This window comes from Vigna unguiculata, chromosome 9 (genome assembly GCF_037176805.1).
Source record: "Vigna unguiculata cultivar grain cowpea cultivar isolate G323 ecotype 2 chromosome 9, ASM3717680v1, whole genome shotgun sequence".
Taxonomy (NCBI): domain Eukaryota; kingdom Viridiplantae; phylum Streptophyta; class Magnoliopsida; order Fabales; family Fabaceae; genus Vigna; species Vigna unguiculata.
In genome coordinates, this window is record NC_140800.1 from 1,632,516 (window position 1) to 1,655,430 (window position 22,915).

The window sequence follows — 22,915 nt, forward strand, 5'->3', positions numbered from 1 at the left end:
AGACCCCTTGCATTGCATTACCATAACGAAAAAAGAGAGAAATGACTATTGTGATTCGGAATGGACCTTTCTTGGTGGAAGAAAGGAATAGCGATGGATTCCTATGAAGCATTCAGGAACAAGAAGATTCAATTGGACGACGAAAGTCACGAAAAATATATCATTAATGTCCTGTTTGAGTTTATAATGCTATCATAGTTCACAAATCCACATATACCTGCAGATACAAATTTTATTTGACATCCCTAGTAATATAGGTGTGATCTTATGAAATAATCTTATATCATTATTAAAAATTTCGCAGAAACCTTTGTTTTATTTTTAGTGTGTGCATGACTCCACAACTCAGATTGTGTATCAACACCAAGTAATTTTACATAAACTTTTTATTTCAATCTCTCATCTAAAATGATTTCATCAAATTCCATCAAGACCAATTTTATTTTAAATTATTTTCATGATTTAAAAATTTTCGTTTAATACTTATATTAATTAATTGATAATAATAATACGAATGAAATATAAAGCTTTTAAAATAATTGTTCAAACTTTATACTTTATTTTTATTTAATATGAACATTTATTTTTAAATTAATATATTCAAGCATTTTTTTATTACCAATAACATTTGTATTTTTAATTAATTAGACCTATTAGTTTTTTTTTTTATTTAAAAACTATTCATCAACGTCTTCTTTTAATTAATTTTAATCTATCAACTTTTATTTTATATTACATTTTCACACTTCTCAATCCCTCAAATAAACAGCATCCTAATTTTCTCTTTATCCCATCAAATTATTTCATTTACTCTCCCAAAATCCATTCTACAACGTGAAATGTCTATTTGTTTTTGTTATTAAGTATTACTATAATGTTAATAATAATTTATATTATTATTTATTACTCATGTTTTTTTTATTGAATTTTGATAAAAATAATTATCAATAGTAAATTTTAACGACTAACATCTAATATTAAATTATATTAACAGATATTTCTCTAATATAGATGAGGTATTGTTTTTTTCTGTATTCTATGTTAATATTATTGAAGTACAATTCATATCGCTTATGGTTAGGAGTGTCCATAGGCTTAATAAGTCAAATTTACCGCTGAACTTATTCTTAACTTCTGTTTAACTTCTGTTTTTATGTGTGCACAATTAAAATATATTTATTTATATTAAGATCGCACTTAATTGCTAGAGTATGACTCACAAAATCCTTTATAATAACTGGGATGAGTAGAAAATCCAAAATATTATGACAAATTTATACCAAAATTAAAAAAATGCTATTGAATGACAATAATTGTGCTTAAGAAATTATGATATTAGTGTGTTTCTAAAAACTATATAAATTAATTTACTTAAATAGTTTACAAATTAATATTTGTTACATTTTTTCCACTTTTAAAAGGGTTTTTAAATAAAAAAACAAAAATATATTAAAAGACAACTTAGAAAAAGACTCTATAAAACTGATTTTCAAACCTCAATCCTCATGACAAATTCTCCATCAGAAACACATTTGTTTTGTTAGGAGAACATTCCCTTCTTAGTCTATTTTAATTTTTATCATTTTATTTTCTAGATAGCTATTTTTAAATTAAAATATTTACTTATTATAAACAATTATCTACTCTAAAATTTTAAAAAATAGCTATATTTATTTTTATAATTACTTTGTAAAATATATTTATTTAGTAATTATAATTATGATAATAAAATTCTTTTATTTTTTATTATAAAAAAGTGTACACGCTCAAAGAGATATGTGTTTTGAGTAATTTGGATATTTAGTTTTCTTATTTAATTTTGTTGCAAATGGATTATAGGAAATATTTTTTAGTCAGAAGTAACAAAGTCAATAACAAAAAAAAAAAAGAAAAGGAAATAAGTGGAGTGAGTGAGACGAGGGCAAAGTATAGCAGCAAAACAAAATGTTGAGAGTTGATCCCTAACCTCTGTTTTGCCCTCACCTCTCCCAATTCTCAATTCCCTTCCAACTGCAAATAGAAATTCCGTCGCGTCTCCCCAACACAAAACAGATTCATCCATGTCCTAAAATCACCGGATCAAATCAAATTGAACAAAACCAACTCAATCGCGCGATCAAAAGGTTCTCTCTCTTGAATCTTGAAACCTGTTTTTTCGCTCACTATTTTCTCCATCATCCATAGTCTATAAAACATGCGTATTGTCAAATATTGTTGTTATTTATTTATTTATGTATTGATTATGATTAGTTAATTTTGTTTTGAGACCAATGGAGGTTCGTCTCTAACAAATGAGTGAATTGTCTTGTCTTGTTATAAATTAGTTTACAGCAGATAATAGAGTTTGGAATCATAGGCAAACGGATTGTTTTGCCATAAATTATAGGTGGATTATTGGTTTTCTTTTTTGCCATTTTTAAGCAAATTTTAATGTGCCTTTGGACTGTTGCAAACTGATTATTAAGTTAACCAGATTTTCTTTATATTTGAACTGAAGCCCTAATTTTAAGGCAAAGTGTCACTGTTCCATCAAATGAGGCCAAATTATGTTTGTCTTGAATTGATGTTTCAGCTCCAAATTCATCTTATTTTATTCTGAGTTATTATGATATAAAGTAGTCCATAGTTCTATTTAGGTTGGTAGAAAGATGGTTGCATTGTAAGATGAGAATTAACCGCACTTATATATTATAATCTTACCTTACTCCTAGTTGATGTGGCACAATAGCCTTAAAGAACTTGACTAGGATAGGTTCTGAACGACTTTGATACCATTGTAATTGAGTTTTTGTCTACCTGGCCTCACAAATCTGATTTGTAAGATTAGGATTGCAACACTATGTGATATCCTAACATTTGACAGATCACTTCTATGACTGTCAGTTGCAAGTTCGTTTGTTCTAAAATTAAAGTAACACGGCGTTTAATTACTGTTAGTAGATTTATGCTCATATGCTCATTATTCTGGAGGTATACTTATGTTTTCGAGTGCTGCTATGTAATTACTTTATGGAGAAGGTCAATTGCAATCTTATTTCATGATAATTATTCAACAGCTACGAAATATAACTGTTAATGATGCATGTGTATGATGTGTTGCTTATAAAGTACATAACTTATTCAACAATTCAACCGGAGCTAGTGAGAGTAGTGGAAATCTGGACATTAATGTAGATCCAGTAGATCCATTGTCTCAATTGTTCAATATTCCTTTCCCATCCAGGCTTGCTATGGTGGGAAAGGGAAGCAGAAGTTTCTAGGCTTATTTGTCAATTATGTTGTAAAAGTTTAAGATATTACATGAGATGTGGAGGGGATGGGAGGTCAGAAATTGAAGGACCTAAGTTGGTCACCAAAGATGAAAAATTACACCTGAAGATTAAGATGTGAAAAACTCACAAGGTTAAGGAGAACATGTAAATGTCAACAGTAAATTAAACATGACCCGAAAATGCATATTCATAGCTTTGTAAGTCTTAACTAATAGTTCTAAAAGAATTCCAAATTAGATAAAATCATAATGAACTCATAACCAGCTAGCCTTAAATGCTTAGAGCAAATTGGGTAAGCAGTTCAGTTCAAGGGCAGAACTGCACAAGCCAGGAACAATACAAAGACTTTCAGATTCCAGAAATATGGAACAATTGCCGAATAGAGACAAGAGTACAAGGTATTAGAAGTAGAAAAAAGAAGCAAAACAAAACACAATTGTGAAGTGGATGCAAGAGCAGAAGCACAGTGATAAGAGAAGAACAAAAATTGTACATGTGATTATGGTCTCAGCTCAGACAATGCAAAAATAAAAAAAGCCCATGCAAGAATGATCACAAACAGAAGCATAATTTTCACAATATCAAGATTGTGCGATAATCCTCACAATTTTCACAACATTTTTATTGAAAAGTGGTAGTATTATAAGACAGAGGATTATTATTTCATATTTGAGATTTTTTCTCCGTTTGGTCATTTCATCCTTTTCAAGTACTAAGTTTTAATTATATAGTGAAGTGTTTAGGCCATAATTATATGTTGAAAAAAAAAATGGAGGAAATTTGGTTATATATTCATTGAGTAGTTTAGTTTTACTACATGTCAAGCTGATAACTGTGTCATAGAATGACTACCTTTTATTACTTTTATTCATTGTTTTTTATATACCAATTTTTAACTGTCACATTACTTTGAATATATTTAATTGGTTGAATCCTTTTTTGTTGACACAGATTTTTCTTTTTCCAAAGGTTCATGGTATTCTCGACTGCTTTTCTCCATGAAGGTGGCCCCTTTTTATCTAGAAAAAGGCCAAGAGCATTAGATCTTGGACATCAAGATATAGATTTACATGCAGATGCAGAAAGGTCTTCATTTTTTGGTCATTACATGATATTCTGACTTGTTCTTATGGTGATATAGGCATTTTATGTGGTGGTATTAATAAAAATTTTTCCATTGATAGCTTGTTAGGCGTGGTTCATCACTCAATTCATCGAGGTTCAATTTGGTTGTATGTTTGATTGTGATTGTTCTAACAAGTCACTTTATTTCAGAGTCCATTAATTATCATGTTATGATATTATCTATTTGTCATGTTTTTCCTGCTAGTAAGTTGATATTTCTGCATGCTACCATATCATTTCCTAGGGACTTGTATTTGGATTTTGGATTTTACTTTTATTTGCCTTTTTGTATTCGTGAGTAGGAAATTTTATATTAATTATTGGTTGTATCCCCTTGTAGAAATTATTTCCTTCTATAAAAAATGAAAGACAAAGAAAGCTGCTGACAATTGATGGAATTGACTGAATGTGAAAGATATAGAATATGGTTACGATAATAAAACTGCTATTGATTTAAGGCCACCTTTTACACTTAAGACGTTAATCTCTGAAAAATTCTTACCTCTCCTCCTTTTTGTTATTAAATTTTTTTATTTGTTTGAGTGCTTCTCTAGGTGCATTAGTACTGGTGATGTTCCCTCTTCCAGTAACACTGACGATAAAGTTGATCCAGATTCTGGAATGGAGATGAGCTGTCCATCAAATATTAATAGTGGCTATGTTCCTGTGTGTTCTACCACAGGGAATATATCACACATGGACCAGAGTTTCTGTGGCTATGTGCAACAGCCTGCTCTAGTGAGTGGATGGATGTATGTGAATGAAAGTGGGCAAATGTGTGGTCCCTATATTAAGGAGCAGTTATACGAGGGCCTAACTACTGGTTTCTTGCCATCTGAGCTTCCTGTGTATCCAGTGATTAATGGCACAATAATGAACCCTGTACCACTGAATTACTTCAAGCAGTTCCCTGATCATGTTTCCACTGGGTTTGCATATCTGATTATGGGTATCTCAGGTGCAAGGATGCCTACAATGGCAGTATATGAACAAGATAGATCTTTCGAGGCTGCTCCTCTGGCTGGTAACCCAGATTCGGAATCTGTGTCACATTCGCATGTTAATTACTGCAGTAAGGAATCCAATCATTTAAATCCACACTCAGAGGCATTCGACAGTTTAATATCCTGTCAGATGGTAGTGCAATATCTACTCTTTGTTTTTGTCATGTAAAAGTTAGTTTGCAATACATTGAGGGCATGTTTTATGGCTTATTTCAGTTACGTGAGGAATGCTGTTGGCTTTATGAGGATGAGAAGGGTATGAAGCATGGCCCCCATTCTATCAATGAATTGATTTCTTGGCACAGTCACGGATATATTAAAGATTCAGCAGTGGTAAGATGCATTTTTTTTTCCGATGAAATAATATTATAGGCTGCAGGTCTGTTGCAGTAAATGATTGAACGATTATCCCATTGTTTATCATCATCTTTTAGGGCGTGTTTATCATCACAATTGTTTTCTCTAGAAAGAGTAATGTTACTCTGTCAATCATCCTTGTAACCGGCTTTTGTTAATTGACAGATCTTTCATTCTGATAAGAAGTATGACACCTTTGTGCTATTGTCTGTTGTCAATGCATTAAAAGGAGATACCACTGGAACCATTTGTAGATCAGGTTCTAAAATTAATGAGGTTGACGATATGGTAGACTTGATTAGTGAAATATCTGAGAACATTTCTTCCCAATTGCACATGAGTATCATGAAAGCTGGTCGCAGAGTTGTGCTAGATGGAATTATTGGAGATATTATTGCTGAGTATGTTACAGAAAAGAAATGTAAGAGGCAAAAACTTGAATCAGTTGCCCATACTCCTGAAAACAAGATGGTAAGTTTAATTCCTTTGCAAGTACTATTGTTGAAAGCTTGAAATTGTGTGGGTCTTACTAAGATGCTGAATCTTTGCTTTAACAGTTTATGTTTTATGTGTAGGTCAGTAAAGGTTCTGCTATTCCCAGTGATCCTGCTATTACCCATATTTTTGATGATCAGGCTTGTCATGAAAGCTTGAGACTTCCCTCAGCCAGTTTTAAATCAGTTGGAAGCGTTGAGAATTTTTGGTGGTCATATGCTGTTGTTCGCAAGGTACTTCTTGATTATTGCATGCAAGTCATGTGGAATGCAGTGTTTTTTGATACAATAGCAGATTACTTATATTCTTGGAGGAAGAGGAAGATTTGGTCTCATCCTAAGCCTCAACCATCTACTAATGGATGTAAATATCATGCCGAGAAGATTGAATTAGAAGCTGTAAGTACTGACTTCTGCATAGCTTGCTTGATTTTTTTTTTTGGCTTAAGTTGTACCTATAATGATCATACAATTATTCTACAGTTGGTTCCCAAGCCAGGTTTCCCTGAACGCAACGCTGATGGCTATAATCAGTTTGGAGTATTAACAACAAAAATAAATCATCCTAATTTATTTTTATCCCCTAGTAGGTTCGAAGGTGGAAACTTACTGAAAGGTCAAAATGTTTCTTCTCCTTATAATGACTCTAAAGATTTGTCATTCATTCTTGAAAGTGTGGAGAATGAGCTTCACTTCTCTTCAAAGGCATCTTTTGCTGATTACATTCGACATTTTATTGAGAAGGAAGTGGACAAATTAGTTCCTTTCCCAGAAGAAAACAAATTAAATGAGGTAACTTGATTGCAATTGTTTGTATTCTTTTTCTGTACAGGCACTTTTATATTGAAGAATCCTTTAATTCTTGCAGGTTGCTGTTAGTGACACTTGCTTTTCAGATATACTTGCTGACAAATTGTCTGCGAAGGAGATTCTAAATGAGAAGTCTCTGGATTCTGTTGAGGAAGGAAATTCATTTGGCAAGTCTGCATCTGGAAACCTTATGTCTGATATATTTTCAAAAGCATTTAAGGAGTTGTGTGGATACGGAGATGATGTGGTTGAAGAGGAGATTGATAACCTACCACCTGGAATTGAAAAGAAGTCTCAAACAGTTGTCCTACACCACGAATTGAAATTTCGACCTTCAAGGTCAGTTGAGTGTCATCCTAAGATCACAGAATATGTTGCAACTGCACTGTGCCGACAAAAACTGCATGATGGAGTTCTGGAAGAGTGGAAGTCGGTGTTTCTTGATTCTGTGCTCGATCAAGTTTTTATATCAAGTACCATAAAGAAACATTTTATGTCTGATGGGCAGGAGGTAACAATTTTATCAATCCAAATATTTCAATATTTACGAGAACATAAAATTACAGCAATTCAACTTGATCTCTCAAACTGTCTTTTTGTTTAGTTTTAATTTGTCTTATTATTGATACTTTATTGTTTTTGCTTTAATTGATTATAATTCTATAGAAAGGAGAAACGTTCAATTCAAGCAAGAAAAATTTGAATGGTGCTACTTCTGGACTTGGTAGAGAGAAGGAAGGAGAAAAGAGTTCCGAAGTTCGTCTGGTGATTGGACAGAATACTTATTACCGCAAGAAGCTATCACGGAAGGAGTTAGTTTCCTCACAGACTGTAGCAGAAAAGGATTCTAGGCCAGGGAAGAAGCCCGCGGGCAAGTTGAGGAAACTTGTTTGTGGAGATGTTGGTGATGCTGTTGAGGTTGAAATAACTTCTGTTAAACATGGAAAGACAAAGAGGATTAAAGGGAAGAAGGATTCATGTTCTAAGGGCAGGTCTTCTGTCACCGTCAATGGTAGCTCACACAGTGATAAATTATCTTTAAAGAATAAAGCTGGTCAGAAAGTGTTGAAGTTTTCAGGTGAAGTCCAAAGTATATTTCGTGGTTAATTTGTAGATACTGGTTTCATGATTATAAATTTGTATTTTAATAAGAGCTGTCCACTTTTCCTTATTCAGATAATGTCAAGGATGTTGTGAAATCCACTGTAAAGAAGCTTTCAGTGCCAACTGATAATAGTGTTCGTGAGAAGAAGGTTGTCAAGAGTGATGCCACTGTTAAAGAGAAAGCCTCAGGTCATTCCTCGAGAGAGATTCAAAGTGGTAAGTTAATGGTACATTCTCACTGGATTTTTGTATGTTCCTCAGCTCTTGTTCGTGGTTGAAACTTATCTGACTTTTGTAGAATGAATACCTGTCTATTCAATTTTCAGTCTTTGCACACACACACCAGAAACAAAAGCCTTGTATATCAATAGGTGAGTTTGGCCACATTGATCACATGACGACAGCATTTGCTTGGTTATGGACCAAATCTTCAGATATATTTAGGATGAGATCTCTTTTAACAATTTCTTTCAATGTTCTTGGTCTGCATCTCTCCCTTTTTTCAGAGGACAAAAAACCTTCAGTGTACTTATTGGTGCTGTCAACGACCTTCTTTGTGCTTGCCCATACCACCTTTATTGATTTTCTGTCTTGTTTTCCTCAATACTAATGTCTCGCATCGCATAAAATAATTTTGTATCCCATCTTTCTTGTGTGACTACACATTCATCTTAACATTCTCTTTTTTGCTACTCTCAATTTTTCTTGTGGTTGTCCCTCGCTATATAGTTATACTTTCATTTACCATCATCTTAACATCATGTTTGTATATTAAAGCAGTATAGTTATACCTTCATAGATTTACTGTCAACATTTTCTTGTGTGCACATTCTTAATACCATCTTTGTATTCTATCTGATCTTCTCATCAAATTTTCCATCATTTTGTAGCATTGCTTCTAGAAATTTGAATTTTTACAGTATGACATTTTCTCTCTTTTAACTTTCTAGGCATAATACTTTCTTCTACTGCTAAAATTGCAGAGCATATGTCCCTTGATTTCTCAATCAAAAACTATATCATTTTGCAAATATAGTGTATTTAGGGATAATCTTGTTTTTCCTGTGTAAGCTTGTGCAAGACTTTATTAAAGTAGGACTTAAGCTTGAACGTTATTTAATCCTATCCTTATAGGAAAGCATTAGTTTCTCCTCTTGGAGTTGCCCCATTTAATATATGTTGTGTAACACTTTTCTTATATAAGTTTTCAAGAACACTTCTTTCTAAGTTTTATAGAACATTTCTCTTAACACAATCATAAACCTTTTACAAGTTAACACAAATTATATGTTATGTATCACCCTGTAAAATATATGACTTTTGTTGTAGACATTGTCATAAAACCAAATGCCTTTCTATCAACCTGTAAAATATATGACTTTCGTTGTAGACATTGTCATAAAACCAAATTGATTCTCTGCAATTCTTATTCTTCTATTAGTGTATGCTCAATCATCTCTTTTTGCCTTAATTTCATCGTGTGACTATTAAGTTTTATACCTTTGTAGTTAACACTATTGGGAAGTTAGTTTAAGCTTGATTCAATCTCACAAAACTGTCTTGTAAAGTTGGGTACACCCTTATTTATATATTGTAATTTGACTTTATCTCTTGTTGTCGTGTGGAATCTTTAATACGACTCCCTCATTCCGTAGACTGAATTTCTTAGTGTGGTCCTAGATATTTGTGAGTGGTCTACAATGGCCGGTTAGTAGGTGGCACGATAGACCCAACAAATCTCATTAGGATAAACTTTGATGCCATATTACGAAGTAAGTTTAAGCTAACTCAACCTTACCAAATCGATTTGGAAAGTTAAGCTTGTCACCATTTATATGTTGTAATTTGGCCTGATTGTGGAATCTCCAACAAACACAATTATGAATATGTCTTTCGTTGTTAAATATAGGAACTAAAGTGCTGATCTATCCCTCGTTTGACATTTTCTTAGATCTCTCAATCACATTAAACAGCTTAGTGAGACAAGTTATACCTTATTCTTCCACATACTTTGAAACTAAAAAAGTGATACCATCTTGACCTACGCCACCATTACTCAACCTCTCAAGAGTTTCTTACACCTCTCTAACCTGAAATCAACAGTAGTATCCCAAATTTTGTTATTCCTTTTATCTTTCTAGTCTTTCTGTAGTACGAAAAAAATCCTTGTTCGTCCCTTAAAAGCTTACAAAAATAATTGCAGTTCCTTTTGATATTTTGATCTGTGGCAAAACTCTTGTCTGTTCATCTTATGTTCTCCATTTTTTCTAAGGCTTGATATAATGCCTCACTAACAAATATCATGGCGTCTATTTTAAATTCAGATAGATGCCTTGCTCATTTTTCTGGTTTATTGCACCCATGCGAGGCTTTAAATTTGTTTCGTACCTTATATTGAACGCATTCATTCCACCATTAACATTTTCTTGAACACACACTAACATGTATACATATATTTTATGGGTTGCTTTTTTTATATTTACAGCAACGAATAAAGCATCAAAATCAAAAAGGAAACATCAAATGGATGGTACAGAATCTTCACATCCCACAAAGATTTTGAAAATTTCAAATGGTGGTGCTTATCTGGATGCCAGTAAACAAGTTACTGTGGAAAGGACGAAGTCTGCTAAACCCAAACCATTGAATTTATGTCCTAAATCTGGTGGATGTGCTAGGACTTCTATTGATGGTTGGGAGTGGCATAGATGGTCTAGAAGTGCCAGTCCCGCATATAAAGCACGTGTTAGGGGCCTTCCGAGTGTCCAGAACAAGTGCATATATTCTGAAAATAATTTATCTCAGTTGCCAAATGGTAAGGGTCTTTCTGCAAGAACAAATAGAGTAAAATTACGTAACCTTCTTGCTGCTGCAGAGGGTGCGGATCTTCTGAAAGTGCCTCAATTGAAGGTGATTGAACAATTAAAGTATTTTTGGCCAATTTTGTTTAGAGCATCATGATATGTCAGATTTAAACTATTATTTACATTTCTCAGGCACGGAAGAAGCGTTTACGTTTTCAAAGGAGCAAGATCCATGACTGGGGACTTGTTGCCTTGGAGCCAATTGAGGCAGAGGACTTTGTGATTGAGTACATTGGAGAGCTAATTCGTCCTCGGGTAATAAAAGAACTGTTGTGACAACTATTCATATTTTAAGGTCATATAGTCGGTTGATTTTGCAAAGTCAATTTTAACTCTATATATTTTGTATGTTCAAATATGTATAAAGACCATTAAGCTAGCTGTTTTTCTTTATAAAATTTGCAAATTTCTTATAAATAAATGTTGAGGATGATGGAGTACTTTTAATCCGTCTAATTGCACTTGAGTGATCACATGTACTCCGGCTGCTAGGTTTTTTACTTGTTTCTTATCTAGTGGTTTCCTTTTAAAGAATAAATGCAGCATGAGTCCTTTTATGGCTGTAGAATTTGTAGTTGTACATGATGGTTGAAGAGACATTTCCTCGTGGAGTGTGTGCTAAACACGGATTTAGTTGATGTCATGGCAGTTGGAATTTCATCAATTGCAATTTGTTGCGACTCTTCACCCAAATGAAACAATTTATATGAAGTTGTTTTATTACCAGAATCCCACATTGAATTGGCAATCATTGAGGAATTTCTAGAATGTTAATTCTGTTGTGATTCTTGCAATATGATATGGGGGAATGATGACCTGCTAAAGTGTGATGATGAACCAGGGATGCAATGGGTAGGAGTGTTCAGAATGCTTGGTGTTGGTTAAACTTTCTGAGATGGGTCTGGGCATTGGCACTGAGGATGGTGGTGGGGTTGTTGTGAGGTGAGACGCACCACATATTTGTGCATCTTAGGATGTACAGGGGCAGACGAAAGGAACTGAAGAGGTGAATGAGCAAGAAATGGGTGTTTTAGGGTTACGGTTTGAAAATTAGAGAGAGAAGAGCTTGGAGAAACACAAGTATTATTGTGTATTGTGTTATACCATCTTTAAACCAATAAGCATCAGTTGAAGTTACCCTTCAGTTATCTATAGCCAACAGACCCCAAAAGCTTGGGGCAAGTGATTGGGGACCTTCCAACACATTGATAATGAGGAAATAATTAATTTCTAATTTTAGAGTTTATTTATTTATTTAAAAAACATTTTGTATTGTTTTGAACAATTGATAATGAATCTTAATTTGTCTTCTGATTTTGCATTTCAATTCTTGTTTGACAACCCCACTAATGAATCTTAATTTGTCTTCTGATTTGCATTTCAATTATTGATTGGCAACCATGCAATGGGTCAATATTGTATGGGAAACTGATGATTTTTTTTGGACAGATATCAGATATACGGGAACGTCAATATGAGAGGATGGGAATTGGAAGCAGTTACCTTTTTAGACTTGATGATGGTTATGTGGTCAGTAAATATTGCTTTAATAATTAATTTTTTATTTTGGATGTCTCATTTATCTTGCTTATGTAAGGTGAATATGAAGTCATTGTTTCAGATGGATCTGATATTTTATTCTCCCTATCCTCCCTATCCTCCCTATCCTCCCTATCTTGGCATTGATTATTTACCATAATGAAATTTATGGACCAAAGAGTAGTCAGAGTAAAATCTTATGGATTGTGTTGTCTTTTAAAATTTTGTCTTTTGAAAATTGATGAGGACTCTTGCTGACCTGTTCATGTAGATAATCAGGTTATACGTTAAAAGCTAGATGATAGGTTTATAACTAAAATGTTGAATGTCAGACCTAGGTAAGTATTGACTCTGTAAGTTGGGTTTGAGTTCAATAATTTGATAAAGCAAATATTCTTACAAATGGGCTAGTGGATGATTATCTAAATAGATAGTTGTGGTTAAATTCCCTGTTATATCATATGTGGCTTACTATCAAACACAGGCTTTCTTGGTAAGCCAATCCAGACACATTAATTTTGTCTTGGGATTGGTTCGTCCACGAGATCTACAAAGATATTACCTAAATGAAGTGTTACATTACCTGTATTTTTTACATGTTTTCTCATTAATATTCTCGGGATAAAAATATATGTTGATAAATTCAAATCTAGTGATAACTATTGAAATGATACATTTATTTTTCCTTTCGAGTGTATGTAGGTTGATGCCACAAAGAGAGGTGGAATTGCAAGATTTATTAATCACTCATGCCAGGTACTTTTTCTACTATCAAATACATTTTTTTTTGTATTGTTTATGCATCTAAAGAAGTATTTTGGGTGTATACACGTCACTTCTGTTCCTGATTTAACGTTCTTGTAATTTGGACTGGTTTTTGGCAGCCCAACTGCTATACAAAGGTTATATCTGTTGAGGGTCAAAAGAAGATTTTCATATATGCAAAACGACATATAAAGGCTGGTGAAGAAATAACATATAATTATAAGTTCCCCTTGGAGGAGAAAAAGATTCCTTGCAACTGTGGTTCCAGAAAGTAAGATGATGACACTTCAATTTCTGAGCATGTTTTATTTTTTCTATCGCTGCTAGATATTTTAGCTACCTTAAATTTTTAAAAGGAATTGCTGTGTAAACTGTGATGCATGTATACCCTCTTGAATGATTGTCTTGTGTTACTTACACATTTGGTACAAGTACTTGTTGCATACGCATGAATATTCAACCGTTAAAATGAGTTATTACTTAATATCTCACTCAAGTACAAGCCAGTTCATGAAACACAAGAGTTTTCTATTTTATTGCTTGATTTGCTACTGGTACAAAACGTTTGCATCACCCTTTTGGTTATTGCACATACTTACTCGGCACATCCAACTATACAGGAACTAGTGCTTCATTGTGATAAGCATTTTGAGTGAACCACACCATATAAGTTAGCCATTGTAGTTTGAGTTTTGGAGAGCGCAATGCATTATAAACCCTTCACCGGAGTCCTATTCTTCCAGTGCGGACTTGGTCCTTTACAACTAAAATAAAGCAGGCTTTTTTTTTTTTTTCTGATGATATAATCCTAGTTGATGAATATGAGGAATAAATATTAGCTTTTGTTTGTGTAAGAGAAACAAAAGGTTTTCTGTTACATTGAAATATTAGTAAGGTAAAGAATGCGGAATGCAATTTTAGCAAGGTATGGGTTATAGCAATTGTAGCAAGTATTCTGGATTTATTTTACTTGTTTAGAGATGAGGGAATGTGACCCTTGTAGATTCAGGTTGGATGAATTCGATGTTGTGAAATAGGGGCCATGGTGGAATGTGGTGGTGGATATCACTTAGGTTGCCATGAAATTGCAGTTGTAAGTTGGATTTTTGAAGGTGGGCTGTGGCAGCCATAAGACGGATGGCGGATGGCGGACAGTGTTTGAAATGACCATGGCGAAGTACCTGTGGAGAATTGAAGAGGTGAAGAACTAGCTGTTGTAGTTGGAGAGCCCAAACCCTAATAAACTGCCCACTAGAATCACAGATTTCCAATGTTGGACTTGGATACTAATATGCCAATGCCACCATGCATTGCAGCCCTAACACTTGTTCTGGCTGGTTGTACACTAGTCTTCGACTGGTCTCAGGAAACATTCCCCATGTTGATGTCTCCACTTATACAGGTAGTTTGCATCTGAGGCTGAGGTACATGATGGAAAGTGCTAAACCTGGTATATTATAGAAAGACTAAACGAATTCTATCCTGCAGAATTTCAAGGGTCTGCATCTCCAAATGCCCAAAAGGTCACAATTCTCTCACAAATGACTAGAAGATCTCTTTCTTCCCTAACGTATCTTATTGACAACACCCTTATTGACAATACCCGTATGTTCTAATTACCCCAATCTCCATCTAAGTAGCTAACCATTTCTATCTATTCCACTAACTATCTATCTAGCGGGTATCCAACCTATCATAATTTCATAACTAATTCCTAATGTTTAGCTAACAAAAACCATCAGGAAAGACCTGGATCTCAATTAAATTTTTTGAAAAATTGGTTTTTGATGATGAATCACAATGGTGTTTTTGACAGATATTTGAGTTTGATGTGTATTCATTCAGAACATTTAGGACAAAAATGAAGGTGGAAAATTGCCGGTTGCTTGTCATTGCATGTGGTTTAGATATACTCATATAGTAACATATCTATGTATTTATCATGCAGGTGTCGTGGATCATTGAATTAGGCATTGATTGGATTTTTGATACTGGTATGCATTTACTGCTGAAGGTGAATTTTGTTGTATACAGCTTCACTCTAACTTGTGTCATGTTTTTGTAGGTCATTCTTTTCGAAGTCCACATGTTAAATTATTAAGTTGACAGGATTTTCAACATAGGTTTGTACTCGTATTGCCTATTAGAGTTTTAATCATGGTATTCAATCATGTCAATCATTCAATTTCAGAAGCTTCTGCTTTCTTGTCCCTTTGCATGCACTCATTTTGGAAATTTTTGGTTTAGGGAGTTTATGCACTTATGTGCATTCAACTCTTTAAACTTATGAATGTGGCTTTAATTTATTAAACATGTGAGTTAATCTTTTGGAAAAGAGTACACCTTAAGTGTGATTGTTTGGTAGCTACAACTGATCCAAAAAATTATATGGCTCTGATTGGAACATTTGGTATATCATTAATGTTGTTGTTTCGTTTCCAGGGTTATACACTTTCAATAATTGTTGGATGTTGCATTCTGAAGACTTGACTCTTATTTTAATATTTCACTTGCCATCAAATGGGATGAGTTGCAAAAGTAGTTTGTGATCATACGTTGTACGTTTCTGCTCTCAAAATAATCTCTGGTGTTCATGGGGATTATTTATTATTTTTAAAATACTAGGTTGTTATTTTATTTTTACATTACATGATGTGGCTACCTCTGCATTGTGATAGGTAACTGTCAAGGGAATATAGAGGGTAATAGTTGTATAGATTCAGTTTCATCTGTGTAAAGACTTACTATGTTTAACTGTTAATAAATGTGTTGTCCTTATACTCGTTGGGTGCCTGCTTAATAACTGCTTTCTGCTCCGTTATTTTACAACATGCATTGTGTTTTTAGTCATCACTTTTCTAGGATTTTCCTAACTACATGGAGATTTCTTTATGGTTGTTGATATATATCTTTATGAAAATGTCCAAGTACTGTTCTTTGATTGTGTACTCCAAATTGTATGAACTAATCTAATTCCAATTAATTATGAATACAATTTACCTTGGCATAATACGGAAAGTCTAAACTTTATATCTTAGGATTGGGGTGGGGCTAGCATGTCCTGTGGCCATAAATTCTATTGCACCATTATGAGTTTATACTGCCACCAATTTTTTATTAGGATAGCTAAAGAATGATTTAGCTCTAGTTTCAGACGTCATGTGTACACTTATTAGCAGTTTTTGAATTTTTCTTTTCTATATAAACTGTAGCCCATATGATCCACTGAATCAATCATGTCTTTCTTCAAAACTTGATATGATGCATGTCTAGACCTTCACATGTTTGGTTTCCTGTTTGTTGATTTGCTTTTAGATAGACGATATGTTGAATTGAGTATTCCCTAATTAGGAAATCTAGGTTTATAGTTTCATAGCTCTCCACACTCCATCTTTTTATACTTTGACGTTCTTGATGTGTTAATATAATTTAAAACAAAGACATATGCAATCTAGTGCACGAGTTATGGTTATTGATTTAAGTATTGTGGCGTTTCAGGTTATGGATCAGCGTCGTTGATGATATAGGCTGCAATGAATAATATTGATGATTGATATACAATTTGGATTGCCTGCTCGTTTGGTGATGAATTAAGTAGCTCGTTCATTCTTGTGGACTTTTTTGTGGCAGTTGAGTTTCTTCTCTTTGAAGCTGTAAATAATTGTTTCCATGTATATATTTTTTGGTAGTGAAGGAATGATTTGTTACGAAAATTGTCTAATTCATCAATGAGTAAAAAACTTTGGAAACATTAGTACAAGCTATTTGAAAATAAAACAGTGTTAATCTCAAATCCCCATTCCTGTCCCCTAATTATTCACATTTGTCAGTTACACTCGTTTATATAACAAAGATTTGATTGAATTATATTAAAAGCTGCGGCTTAAGTCCAATAATGATGGTATTGAAATTTCTTGACTATAGTGGGTCATTAAATTCGTCGACATTGATATCATCCTTTTTAAACAGTTAACTAATATATATTCAAGGGCTAGAATTTCTTTAGCTGTTTCTTTAGCATAGACTAAATGCTCTTTGGTCTCTACGAAAGTATATGCCTCAAATAAAAATTAGGGTTAATTGCACTTTTAGTCTTGTAGCTATTATTGCACTTGTATAAATTTAATCCTAAGTTTCAGTAATGTTAGTTGGGATTTTTATGTATGGTAAAAGTGTGATTTTTGTGTCTCAGGTTTCAGTTGAGTTCCTTGAAATATCACTATTGTGATTTTATTCCTTTTGTTATTTGGAATTTACTGATTTGATATTGATTGAAGACTTGTTTGAAAGATTAAAATTGCACAAATGTGCGATATCTTGGATCAAATTGATGCAATTGAAACTTTGGGACTAAAATTACTTATTTATTTGTAATATTTATGGCATTGAATAGACTCAATTGAAATTTCAGAGACTACCATTTTAGAATTGCAATACCCGATGGAGCAAACATGTAATGAAGTCTAAAAATTATTAGCTATACTTGGAGGCTTTTCCCATCTGTAAACAATTTTAGACATGACCCAAACTAGGGAAATGGTAATATTTGAAGTGAAAGGGTTGTAATTGGGAAGGTCAACTTTAGTATGGTTAAGGGTGACCGTTTCGTGTTATTCATTGAAATATATACTAGTATGTATTTATATAATTAATGTTTATTTTAGCACAATAGTTTTAAGATTCTAGAAATAGAAGAATTTGTGGTTATTAGCTACTTGAATTTTTAAAGTCCTTTGTCACCTGTGTTGTCAGATCTTAATCGTGTATGCGTGTAAATAGTTAGGAAAAAAGCCTCGTGGGAATTTTGGTCAGTGTATCTTACTAGTGTGTAGAATTTGTAGATGAAATTGGTTGCCTTTTATCTTTTATTTATTTTTCTTCCCTCCTTCAATTCCTGTGGTTGCAGGATTAGCTCACATAGGAAATACCATTTTAGTTTGCTGAGTTGGATTATGCCTACTGGTATGTTTCTCTTTCCGTTCCTTGTTCTAGTGATTCTTGGTGACTGGTGAGTTCTTTCTTATTTCTTCTCCAGTGATTCCCATTTTCATAAATTCTTAGACAAAATCTAGTGTGCACCGGCCAAAAGGTATTTAAGAAGTGAATTCCTAGTTAAAAACTACAATCTGATGCAAAAGTTAAAAAAAATTTCGCCTTTATTGGTTGTATTAGTTCTTTGCTTTATTTATCTCGGTAATTATTTGCCTACGAATAGCAACGAATTCAGTGCAAATTATAGTAATTTTTCGCGATTTATTTTACTTGTTTAAATAACTTCACTCATTCCCAACAAATATTTTCTGTTGAAGTATTAAGTTCATGTGGAGGTTGTAGCATAATATAAATATAAATAATAAATTAAGAAACAACCACTACATAAGCTTCTTTAATGGTCCACGAAAATTGAGATGAATTCACAAACCGGTTGAAGAGTTTGCTTAAAAGTTGTGAATGTGTTATGTACATGAGTTAGGAATATTAGATCATATTTCATAAATCAAACTCCCATGTGAACATTTGTGGAAATATAAACAAAAACCAATTATGTTACAAAGCCATTGACACTATCATTCACACACACACAGAATGATAGTGTCTGTGTTTTATTATTAGCATTGGCAAATGACACACTTCGAAGAAAAAAAGAAGAAAAACAACTAAGGGGCCAAGCATGGTGATGGGATTTACTCACTTGATGGATTATAAAACATCAAGCAGAGACTCAACTGAATATTCTGTGTGGCTTCTTGTGACAGAAGTCTAAGGATGAACCTATTCATTGCTGTGCATCTATGATTATCTAAGTGGGTATATCCATAATCTTTCAAGTGCTTGATTTTCTTCTCTCACACGAGCAATCACCATTGGCATTACAACATGGTCGTGTATTTCGAGCAATTAACTCCGCCTGTGTTACCTCATAAAACACAGCCGGTCCCCAGCCCGGACAAAGGAGGAGGGTTGCAATTTCAAGTTTGTGATGAAAATTAAGATATGACCTAACCAATGATATATCTTTTTTAAGTCAATGAAAATACATGTTTCTTATAAATATTTCACTTACCATGGCGCATATCTATGGCTTAATTTTGTATGGTCAAAATAACTTACACGCATTATGTCTTGTTTGTTTTGTTAATTAATTTTGTGTTGTGATAATTTCATGTAGTTTTTGTAACGTTTCACACATTATATTTAAACTTGCCTTGAAGCCCTTTAGTTGTGCTATTTAAACACTTCAGCAGCCACACACTGAAGAATGTTAACTTGGTTACATGGAATTTAGCTAATAATTTAACAACATCATGCAATATAGGATTTCAGAGTCCTATTAGGAACAGAAAGGAGTGAATTATTCAATTCTGCTTTTGCATGTCTCATATATGTTTGGATGTCGACTAAAAATGACAACAGAAGAATCATGTCAAAAGATGGGGAATGTGACAAAAAGCTTATTTGAAGAAAATTTCTTGGCTTTCTGAAAAGAACGAATGATTCCAATGCCCATAAAAGAAAAGAAGAGATGTTACATACGTGTGTGAAAGGGGAAGAATCTATTTTCAGAAGTCACGTATAGAACAAATTTGCTTTATTAAAATCAAATCCAGAGGTAGAAAAACTTATATATGATCCAAATGCGAACAAAATTATATCGTTGAATACTTGGATCAATTAATATCAAATTATAATTTTATATTTTGTTATTGTTATACAATTATATTAAATATTTCCAAAATAATTTTATCTCATTCGAATGAAATGATTTGATGTAAAAATTTCACGAGTTTCTAAATTTATATATGAAGGAAATGCCAAAGAAAAGTAGCCATCCACTACCATTTTCAACTTTAAAAGGAAAGAATAAAATATCTAGAGGATTTTTTTACTCCATTTTATGGCTGTGATCACATATACCTTGTCCATGATAACGGAAAATGTGCACTTACAAAGCTTAGAAAGTATATAGACATACGAATGAAATATATGATCTACTAGATGTAAAAAAAAAAAAGACAAGGGAGTTTTTTATGAGATAAGTATAAAAATCTCTCTCTAGTATGACTATGACTATTTATATTGTAAGTCATTTGAAAATTCAAATATAAATGTGAAAGAAATATTTGCTAAATCAAATTGAAGGGTTAATCCAATTCAAAAAAGAGAAGACATACCTCTTTGACACATAATTTTGTAAGTCGCATTGTTCTTCTTCATCATTGCTTCTATAGGTTGAAAAAGTTATTAATTGTTTTCTTTAAAAAAATGTTGTTATTGATTTCTGTATTTCTCTCTTTTCATTTTTTTTTTCTTTTCACCATATATATTTTTATTTTCTCTTTTAAATTATTTATTTTTACAATTGATTAGTACGTAATCTCGTTAATTAAGATTTCTTACATTTAATAAAATTTTAATAACATTCCTCAAATGACACGACATAAAAGTGGTTATATCAAATCAACTACAATAAAATATATATTCAAAATTAGCATAAAATGCAATCAACCAGAACATTTAAAAATAGAGGTGGTACTTGATCTTAATAAGACACTAAAGTTCAGTCACTGCATTATAGGATCTAAATTATAAACATCCCAAAAATTAAACAATACACCTTTAACCCCTTTAGCAACAAGCTGAAAACAAAATATAAGCACCACATATTTATCATCATCTCTCATTTTTTATGATTATTTTTTTAAAATCGTTACATTTAGTTTGAATTAATCAATAGCAAGAAAAGGTTGAAGGACACATACATATACATAGAGTGTATTCAATAAGAATTTCAAAAAGCATATATTGAGTCAAATTATAGGACCATTGTAAAGGTTCACGAACACAAAGATGAATCATGAATGAATCACACAACACAAACCATGGACCACACCAGGCACCATCACCAAATTGTCACCACTGGCTAAAAATAAACCAAAACATAGATTATGAGTTTGAATTATGATAAAAATGATAACATTTTCTATTAAACATGTTGTCATATTTAGATACCTAAGAATTACACTTCGTTGTCAAAATATCATATTCGATTATGAAAATGTCACCTCACCATACGACAATGTTCTCTTTCTTAGTATCACCATCTTAAGTCGTTGCATATTTTGTACCAATGAAACTATACTTGGCTTTAAAGACTTCCTTATAAATATCATTTCAGATTTTTTTTTTAGCAAATTTGAGTTTTTTAAGTTTTTATTGCATTCTTAAAACAAAGTCTAAACTGCTTATGATAAAAATATTTTATTTACCTTGATTTTCCTTTTATTTAAAAATCTTATTTGAGGTGACAAACATTCACCACATTATGCTCATCAATTACATGTATAAATTTTTCTCTCCCGTTTTAGTTCAGAATTTTGTTTTGACAAAAAACTTCAATGCTAACACTATAGTTTGAAAAACTAATGTATATCACTTTACAATCTTTTATATGAATTGGGGAAATCAAGAATATATGTAAAACGATCTTAAATTCGTGCCACGTTCATGCTTCATTTATAGTAATGGGTATCTGTTGTGAACGAACTTTCCTTTTTTTTCTTTTCTGAAAAAAGAATAAGGAATTACTTTGTATGGTTTGAGCTTATTCATGTGGGGACAAATGAATATTAGAATAAGTTATGCTCATTTGGTATACAATATTTTGTGAAGAGTCACTTTCTCACCTTCTTCACTTGTTTCGACATAACTCTCAGAAGGAAAAAAAAGCATCCCAATTGAAAAAATATTATTGGTCTGCCAACACCAGCTGTCACATTTTCATTCAAGAATTTCTTCTACAATATACTTTTTTAAGAAGATTAAAAAATAACTTTAAACCTAATCCATCCTACACAGGTCGATTCACAAAATAAAATTTACACCCATGTATTATGAAATCTCTTTATTTTATAAATGTGAAACTTCCAACAAATAATATTATTTATCGTTAATTCAAATATATTGAAATTTAAAATTTTAAAAAGCTTTTACTTTATTTAATTTTTAATGCCATGACATACATAAACTTTTAGGTAAGATATCATGGTTTGATTAACAAGACCTATTAAATATAGGTAATTACATAAATAATTTTTATCTAGTAAAGCCATTTTATCAGTATTTTCAATTTGTTCACATGTGGCTAATGATTAACTGGTGTGTAAGATGCTACAAAGGGTGAATAACAGACTCTTAGCTCAACTTAATTCATCTGATGATAAATAAGGAAAATTTTTCAGCTCACTCATATGATTAAAATAAATATAACAAGTTCTTCATGTAACATATCTTTCATATCTCATATCTCTCATATTTTCACAATCTCTATAAATTCTCGACACTCATAATATTTGATATTGTAAGACACTAATATTCCATATTGTAATATAATTTATAAAATTTCATAATTCCGCATCCTAATAAAGTTCGCATCAAACTTTCAAAATCAAAATGCGGACTTAAGTGAATATTTATTGTACTAGAATATTAAGAGAAAGGACAAAAAAGTTAGTAGTGATGGATTATTTTAGTTATTTGGTTATATATATATTAATATATAAAAATTTAAAAAAGAAGGTTTA

At 32.4% G+C, this 22,915-nt stretch overlaps 1 protein-coding gene across 5 annotated transcripts; it reads left to right on the forward strand.

Moving 5' to 3' along the window:
- The first annotated feature begins 1,907 nt into the window (after positions 1–1,907).
- SDG25 (SET domain protein 25) lies at positions 1,908–19,386 on the forward strand. 5 transcript variants are annotated; one of them, XM_028047308.2, is made up of 19 exons: positions 1,908–2,123; positions 4,224–4,358; positions 4,952–5,534; positions 5,618–5,734; positions 5,924–6,229; positions 6,334–6,651; positions 6,736–7,044; positions 7,121–7,573; positions 7,729–8,140; positions 8,239–8,382; positions 10,652–11,076; positions 11,163–11,285; positions 12,480–12,560; positions 13,272–13,325; positions 13,454–13,605; positions 15,283–15,328; positions 15,400–15,457; positions 15,777–15,892; positions 16,833–19,386. In XM_028047308.2, the coding sequence occupies exons 2-16, from the start codon at positions 4,246–4,248 to the stop codon at positions 15,302–15,304; spliced, it is 3,612 nt and encodes a 1,203-aa protein (XP_027903109.2). In that variant the 5' UTR covers positions 1,908–2,123; positions 4,224–4,245; the 3' UTR covers positions 15,305–15,328; positions 15,400–15,457; positions 15,777–15,892; positions 16,833–19,386. The 5 variants fall into 5 exon arrangements, with proteins under 5 accessions (XP_027903109.2, XP_085522617.1, XP_027903110.2 ...); XM_085666491.1 differs by having other exon boundaries at positions 5,011–5,534; XM_028047309.2 differs by having other exon boundaries at positions 4,242–4,358.
- Positions 19,387–22,915: the final 3,529 nt, after the last annotated feature.